The sequence below is a fragment of the Nelumbo lutea genome, chromosome 2, assembly GCF_056320005.1.
Source record: "Nelumbo lutea isolate HS-2025 chromosome 2, American lotus-T2T, whole genome shotgun sequence".
Taxonomy (NCBI): Eukaryota; Viridiplantae; Streptophyta; class Magnoliopsida; order Proteales; family Nelumbonaceae; genus Nelumbo; species Nelumbo lutea.
In genome coordinates, this window is record NC_142685.1 from 17,694,949 (window position 1) to 17,703,803 (window position 8,855).

Consider the following 8,855-nt stretch of genomic DNA (forward strand, 5'->3'; position numbering starts at 1 on the left):
TGCCTGGAATCAGGATTAGCTGAACACTTTCGTTGCTTAACAGGCTGTCAAATCATTAATAATACTCCATACCAATGATAAAATATATGGAGAAATACAGACAGGTCGAATGCAGATTTTTTATTTTCATTATAGAATTATAAATATTCAAAATGTTAATAATTCACACTGTATATATATGTAATAACACCCACCCGTGAATTAACATCAATTTCGAACTGATACCTACCTTAATAGTATTTAATTTAAACACACAAATTCTGACCCTAAGCTCAACTGTCATTTTCCCTAAAATATACAGAGCCCGTAGAGAGGTGTTGAATGTCTATGGGTCCCAATGTCCCATTCATTTTTAAAGGACCCACCTCAGTCATGCATATAAAAATAGACTGTGGAGTGAGTGAAACTAGATCTGCTCGATGTTCCCGATGTAGGACTGTAATGTCTTGTTGGAAGGCTTACCGAAGCAGATCCAAACTTGAGTGGTTTTGAGGTATAAATAGACATGATAGTTTTGCGAGGCGTTATTACTGATTAAAAAGCCTCAAGCACAGCCATCAATTCCACCTTAGATTTTTATGACACTGATTATTAACAATTTACTGTTTATAAAAAAATTATTATTTCATCTATGATGAATTTTCTTGATTGTCTAGTATGTAATCGATGCTCCACTTACCACCGCGCATGTCCCATTCTTCTTTTTAAAATGTTCTAATTAAGTATAACTATATTGCTAAAAAACCACATGCTTAAAAGAAAAAATTATCACTATGATAGCGTCTTTGACTTTTTTTTTTCTACAGTTTAGTTCCGATTTTTTTTATTCAAATATAGGATTTGTCCATGTTCAGTACCTTGATCGATTCACATCTTTATTGTTTATTATTATATTTTTTTTTTCTGATTTGTCTTGATTAATTTAATTTTGAAAAAATCTATGGTACATGCTATATAAATTGATGTTACACAATTCAAATGTGAATGAACCAATAATAAAGCAATACGTAAAATCTTTGATAATAAGTATATTTTGTGATTACATTTTATGAAGCGTGAGCCAATAAAAATAAGTAGATTATGTTGCATTTAACATAATTGATTGAAATTTTATTATAATTTGCTGTAAAATTTCACCCTAATTGGATTCTTCCAGTTTAACTGTTTGTCTTGTTCTTTTGGGGAGAAATTATATGTAAGAGAACACAAACACAGAATTGCACCTAATTGTTTATTTGTCTTAGGCGTGTTTCCTATGACTTCCTTTTATTTGATGAATGGTGTCATATCATCACCTAATTAACATTAATCTCATCATGTCCATCTGTACGCATAGGTATTTATAAAAGTTGGTTTTGATTTATGTGTGTATCAATCGTTAGAAAAGCTTCATTTTAATAGTTCTCCCAACTGATGTAACATCTGATGGCACCTAACTGGTTGTCAATAAATGATTTATCAAGTATTTTTCTTAGTTTTGAAGACAAATCAAGTACAAACATTTATCTAATAAAGGGAGCTATTACCAAACAAATACTTAGTTTCCATTCATCTTTCATGTGTGAATTTTAGTTCCTCATCTGATTATGAGATAGGGACATTAATGTGTCTCAAAACCATTTAGAATATCAAATTATTGCATTTATTCTTTTTCCTATTACTCTTCAGAGTAGTTATACACAAGTGCTTCAAGACCAAGGCCAAGAATGTGTTTTGTTATTAGCTAGGTATAGTACCATTTCTTTCTTCAAGGGGTTTAATTTACTCATTGCAATTGAAGGGAAAGGTAGGAAAACTTATACAAGTTTTGTAAAGATTTCCTTACCTTTTCCTACTTTTTTTTTTCTTTAAAAGAAACACAGCCTTAGTTTCCATTAGAGGACTGTTGGGGAAGTTCTTGAGCATGACACGTTATCATACCATGGGTGTGGGATAAAAGAGTAATTGTCCAAAAACCAAGCAGGGAATGGATGGATTGATATGTCATGTGGAATAAGCTCCCCAATAGCTACCTAGCCAAAATTTTCTCAAGAAATGGACTAAACAAGCATTTCTTCCCATTGTCCTGAGATGTGTGTACAATGATCTACTACAAAACAAAGGTAGAAAATTAAAAGAAAGAGATGGATTAGGCTCACACCATGATTAAGTATGTATTTGGTTCCATTTACGTTTTTTTATCCAACGTTTGTATTTTATTTACTTTCAAAACTGAGAAAGGTAATAATTGCAACTGTTTATGACAACATGGCGCCACTAGGCACCACATAAGCATAACAACAAAAAAATGTCTATTCATTGGGGGAAAGTTGCACAGAAACCAAATTCACCATTTGCTATTCTCAATGCATATGAAAGAGCATGAGAGGGAAACTACTGAAGGGGCACATATATGGCAGTGCTTATTGAATAAACGCCCATAGTTCCAAACACTCTCTAAATAGAAACCTTAACAACTTGAAAAGAAGTGACTTATCTAGGGTTTTTTTTTTTTTTTTTTTTTTTCCTTCAACCTAGAGAGAGAGAGGTAGCCCTATCATCAGTGGCGACATGTGCATTATGGCAACATTCCGACTGTATACATCTAATCTAACTGCTAGTATCTAATGCCTATAAGCTTTGCAGAAGATACATAGATCCCATTTTTATTTATTCTTAGCTTTAAATTAATTAAAGACAAAGGACTTAAACTAGCACGTTAGACTAGATCCATGTTCATGCATTTCTATTTTTTTTTCTACCCTCTAACCAAAAGAGGCATCCTGTTAGCCATGTGAGTGGTCGTAGCTAGCTACTAAACCAGGACTGCCATGACATGGGTAGAAGAGGGAGCAATGCATTTGATATTTTGATTGGATTGGGTTGGAATTTGACAGTGAACAAACTGTAAATCCTATACTCGTATTAGCCGCGGACGGTGGTCAATTCTATTGTTCATTAAGTGGCATTATGGTAATAATATTATTCTCTCCAAAATAAGTCACATTTTAACTGTGAATGTGATGATAGCTAGGACGATCTGGAGATTCAGTTGAAATGGTAATTTCTCCATCAAATATGGCCAGGTGTAATGTTGATGATACACCATCTATTTGATATTCAAATGGTTTGAAATCTCAAGTGCCCCCAAAACCAAAGTTTTCATAATAATACTCATTCTTTAATAATAATCGTTCATTTAAATGCAGTCTAAGAAGAAGAGAAGAAGAGGTTTTAATATTGATGCTTTTTGCAGCTTGTGTTCGGAATTTTGAATTCTCAAAACAAAATTGATATGCCTTTATTATATGAGCAATGTGGAAAAATAGAAACCAAGTGGTTTTCCATAAACACCTTTGCCCTTCCTATTATTCTAGAGAGGGCTTTAAATCCTTTTATGTAAAATTTTGAATTTTCTTATAATCTGACGCTACCATCAGGTCAAATTGTGGAGACCCACCATGTCGAGAAGCCCTAAATCAGGCTTTATCAAAGCTGTTAACTTTTATGCCTCTTGCAATAGTAGTGGCAATTGTAGGGGACGTGGTCCCCCGTCTTGTGTAGCCCCTTCCATTAATTAAAAAAAAAACAAAGAAGAAAAAACTGTTTTTCTATTTTTTTGGGCTTGATAGATCATAAAACACAATTCGGATTTGCTACATGCCCACAACTAGGCATACATCTTATCCTTGTTGATAGTAGGGATGACGAAGGGACACAGATCCAGAGAGGGTTTTGTAAATTCTAGACCCTATGAGTTTCCTTATAAACACCCAACCTTAAACAGATTGTATTTTGAGAATCTAAACCTTCTTTAACTCCCTACACATGAAAATGCAAAACCGTCCACAATTCCACCTTCCCTACATTCAAGAATAGGGTGAATTTGATTTAAAACTTACATCTAATTTTCTATTATTTCTTGTTATATATAAATAATAAATAAGTAAAATAACACAAACAAATAAAAACATTTTCAATTATTTGATTAAAACATATAAAAAATATATAAACTATCAATTATCCTTTGTCTAAAATTCAAAAGATTATTAATTCAACATCTAATACTAAAGTTTATATGATGCCCAACAAAGTGAGTTGAGGAGGATTGAATTTAGCTGAATAGCATACCTTATCAATATCTATATGGTTGTAAAATCCCAAAGGTCATTCTTCAAACAAAAAACATATATCCCATTGGGATGAATAAAAAAGGATAACCATCAATACAGTAGAAATTACTATTCCTAATTGAGACGGAATTGGCGTCTTTTGCATTTTGATAATTTAATTTTAAGGCCTTAAGATTTTCTTAATTTATTAAACCATGATCCCCAATTACCCATTCCCCAACTCTAACTCTAACATTGGTAAATGCATTCATAGTCAATGTTCACCGAGAGCTGGGCCTTTCACTCGCGTATTAAGGTATGTTTAATGGTTAGAAGACACCGACAAATCACTCACTTGGACAGCCGACCTCTTCCCCTCACTTTCAACATAACCCAGTTAACATTCATTTCCCCTCACTCCGCCGTAACTAATTAATTTCTTGCGATACATTTTACTTTCCCTCACTTTTCCCGAGAATTTAAGGGTTGATTGATCAGTGTAGTTCAGAATTTTTTAAGTTTTAAAAAAGTATAAATATAAATATATAGAGTATAAAACTTTGTATTTTATATGTATTTATATAATATATGTTTATTTCTGTATTCTTTCAATACATATATAAATACAAATATATAGAATATAAAATTTTGTATTTTTTTTTATTGTGTATGTTTTTACATTATACATATTTGTAATTGTATTAATTTGTAAAGAATACAAATATAAATACATACAAAATAATAAAAAATATAAAATTTTATACTTTATAAATTTACATTTGTATTCCTTTCAAACTAAGCCTTAATTTTATTGTACAAAGGTATAAATCCTCACCTGTATTAATGATAAATTTGTAAGTAGAATGCGATTTATAGAAAGGAGCTGAGCTACAGAGTATTTTTCTTTTTTCTTTTTTGTGTTTTTAATCCCTCTGGCCGACTTTTTTCTCTTGGGATTTGAAGTCTGACCGCCCATTTTAAATGTCTTTTAATTTCTCCCGGTAGGACGCGTATTTTCTATAGAAGATTCCCCGACACGGTAACCTCTTTGTGTTTCTTATAAACAAAAGCGAGTCTGCCGAATCATCCATCACTCGGTGATGATAAGGCTTAAGGCCTATGCCTTAATGCCTAGTGCCTGCTCTACGCATAGGTTGTGAATACAAATAATTCCAATTGTACATATTATGGGTATGGCGATGGGCATCCATCCAATTCGGTGCTCCTCACCTACTCACCTTCCATCCACTGCATTCAAATTCAAATTTGTTGATGTTGTGAAAGCAGCTGATCCTCGTGACACGTTGCATGTAGATTTCATGGACGCACATGGATGCATCCATCACCTTAGTCCTCTCCATTTGTTATGTTAAATTGGAAATATCAATAGAATATAAAAAAGATGCATGATCTTAGCCGCCCAATTGTACAAGCATTTCCAATCATTGACAGCCATATCTTATTATATATCAAAGACACGACGATCCAGATGGATCCATTGAATCTAACATCCAATCCACAGCATGCTCTCCACGTGCCCCCGCCACCCCCCTTGATGTTGGTGGGCATTCCAAGCTGTGCGATGTACTGTATAGAGACAGTAGTGCTTCTAATTTCTTTGGCTTTAGCCTAGGAGGACAAACCGTATCTGTAACCAGGTTGGATTAGTAAATAACCAGGGTGGGGACCCAGGACCCTGGATTGGGGCTTGTCTAGTTGTCTCCCTCCTCTCTCGTATCTTATCTATCTGGACTGCCTGAGACCTGTGAATATCAAGGTTGATAGATATCCAAGCACAACAAAACTATTAGATTCGTTGCGAAAGGCCGCCTAGAGGATTCCTAGGCCTTTGTAAATGAATGCTCACATTGATTGGGCAGCACACACGCCCAATCAAACAAACATAACAAACAATCAAATAAACAGAAAAAAAAAAAAAAAAAAAGAGAAAAGCCCACCCTCGTTTAACCTTTATTACTATAAACTAATAACAAGTATCTGTTGTCTGTAGAACCCCTACCGCCACCTGTCCTTTCCCCACTCCAACTCAAGATTGTAAACGGTGTGGGCACGGGTTTGCCCTGACGGAAGCTGCTCTCTCTCTCATCACATCACCGGCCTCTTTCTCTCTCTTTCATTTTTTTTATAACAAAATAAATAAATAAAGTAGCAAAAGCAACTAACTACCAAAGTGCATGAACCCAAGTGTGTTCATCCTCCCCTTTATATATACCCCCCACCCCTCCCTTATGGTTCCCCAGTGCTCTCAGGGCTTCTGAGATAAAGGCAGAGAACAGTGAGAGAGTGTGTGTGGGTGAGATATTGAGAGAAGAATAAAATGATTTCTTCATCTTCTTTTACGATCATCTCCAAATGCACTGTATTCCCAGAACAGGAATCGTCGCTTGGATTACTCAAGCTTTCTGTCTCTGATCTCCCTATGCTCTCCTGCCATTATATACAGAAGGGCCTTTTTTACACTCGTCCTCCTCTTCCCATCGATTCTCTTCTCTCTCTGCTTAAACGCGGCCTTTCCAAGACTCTAATATATTTTCCTGCCCTCGCTGGCCGTCTCACAACTGACGATGACGGTTTCGTTTACATCGCCTGCAATGATGCTGGCGTCGACTTTCTCCATGCCAACGCTGCTCACCTCACCATTCGTGACATTCTCTCTCCCGTCCACGTGCCGGACTCCATTAAGGAGTTCTTCGCCTTTGACCGCACCATCAGCTACGACGGCCATTTCATGCCCATAGCCGCCGTCCAGGTGACTGAGCTCGCTGATGGAATCTTCATCGGGTGCACCGTTAACCACGCGGTGGCTGACGGTACGTCCTTCTGGAACTTCTTCAACGCCTTTGCCGAGGTATGCAGGGGTGTCAACAAACTCACTAGGCCACCGGATTTTCGCCGCAATTTTGTCAACGGATCTCTTGCGGTGCTTCGATTCCCTGAGGGCGGTCCCCAGATAACGTTCTCTTCCGACGTCCCTCTAAGTGAGAGGATCTTTCATTTCAGCAGAGAAGCGATACTGAAGCTGAAATCCAGAGCTAACAAATGGGTAGACAACAGATTAACAGTCGAGGCTGAGATTTTGGGGAAGCAAAGTAACGATGGCTGGAAACCCCAAAGTGATAATAACCAGAATCCCAACGGGAAGATAACTTCTGTTATCGGCAGCTGGCTAAGGAACGCCGTTTCGAACTCCCAAGTTACCGAAACCGCCGATCAGACGGTCGAGGTTTCATCCTTCCAGTCTCTCTGCGCCCAACTATGGCGTTCGGTCACACGAGCAAGAAAGCTCCCTCCTTCCAAGCCAACCACATTCCGAATGGCAGTGAACTGTCGTCTGCGAATCGAACCCAAGGTCGATCCGTACTATTTCGGAAACGCAATTCAGAGCATTCCAACGATCGCTTCTGCTGGGGAGATACTTTCGGGGGATCTGCGGGCGTGCGCGCTTCTGCTGCATGGAAATGTAATCGCGTACAACGACGCGGCAGTGCGGCGGGTAGTGGAGGACTGGGAGAAGAACCCGCGCTGCTTCCCGCTAGGAAACTCCGATGGTGCAATGCTCACTATGGGGAGTTCACCGAGATTCCCGATGTACGACAATGATTTTGGGTGGGGCCGACCGTTGGCCGTTCGAAGCGGGAGAGCGAACAAATTTGACGGTAAGATTTCGGCGTTTCCCGGTCGGGAAGGCGGAGGAAGCGTTGACCTGGAGGTGTGCTTAGCCCCCGAAACGATGGAAGGGCTTGAGAAGGATTCGGAGTTCATACAGTACGTGTCATAGACCAGGAGACATAATCATGAAAAAGCCTTGTGTGTTTTGTTTAGGTAACCGTAAATCACTAAATTGACTGTTCGATGTTGCGAAGAACGCCGCTGATCGCTTCACAGCGAAGCACCGTGGAGGACTGATCCATTAGACGGTCCTGATTTGCTTGAAAGAGGATAAGCGTTGAAGGGTCCACAGCCATACCCAATTACCCATAGGCTAGGCAAATGGGCAATGTCTCTCTCTCTCTCTCTCTCGTTGGGACCTCTTAAATAAGCCTTAGTAGGTACTTTTAAATCCGGACTCGTGGTGAGCGCAGGCAGCACCTTTCAAGTTTCAACCGTTTGTTGGGAATGTAACTCTTGTCGATTTGGTTTCCTTCAAACCAATAAAATAAATAATCGCTACTTACTGGCATAAAGTATGAACCTTAAACGATATTCCATTCTGACGGTTAACAACACCTCTCTCTCCTGATCATGGATTCATGGCACGTTCACCGTCTAGCGTAAGCTTACATTAGCACGTGTATGCATACCAAAAAAATCATCAGCATGAAGTGTGACGTGGCACAATTTACACCGTGGATTTAATTACCCATATCTGGAAAAACGATGAGATTGAGCTCCGGAATCTGGACAGACCTGCATGGTCCACCACTCTCAGATGCTGTTTACTTATGTTAATTTTAAGTGGTCGACACAATCTTCATTCTTTTAAATCCTTTTAAGAGAGAGAGAGAGATTCATACAGTATTGATATTTTGACAAGTTCAAGGGAGGTTCAGATAATTTTCCAGAATGAAAATTAAAAATTAGTAAGATAGTGATAGGCAACAAGTATAGTATCATTAGGTATTCAAGGATGTAGAAATCAAATGAGAATTCTAGGAACTAGATCCAGGAGGTGTTGGTCAATATGTATGGTTTTCCTTTTCCTTTCAAAAACAAAAACAACAATTAATTACGAGATCAGCAAAA

The 8,855-nt window shown here is 37.8% G+C and overlaps 1 protein-coding gene across 1 annotated transcript; it reads left to right on the forward strand.

Moving 5' to 3' along the window:
* Positions 1–6,344: 6,344 nt before the first annotated feature.
* On the forward strand, positions 6,345–8,296 carry LOC148868915 (BAHD acyltransferase DCR-like). Its single transcript, XM_088968940.1, has one exon. It carries the CDS (start codon positions 6,430–6,432, stop codon positions 7,888–7,890), a length of 1,461 nt encoding a protein of 486 aa, XP_088825066.1. The 5' UTR covers positions 6,345–6,429; the 3' UTR covers positions 7,891–8,296.
* The last annotated feature ends 559 nt before the right edge of the window (positions 8,297–8,855 follow it).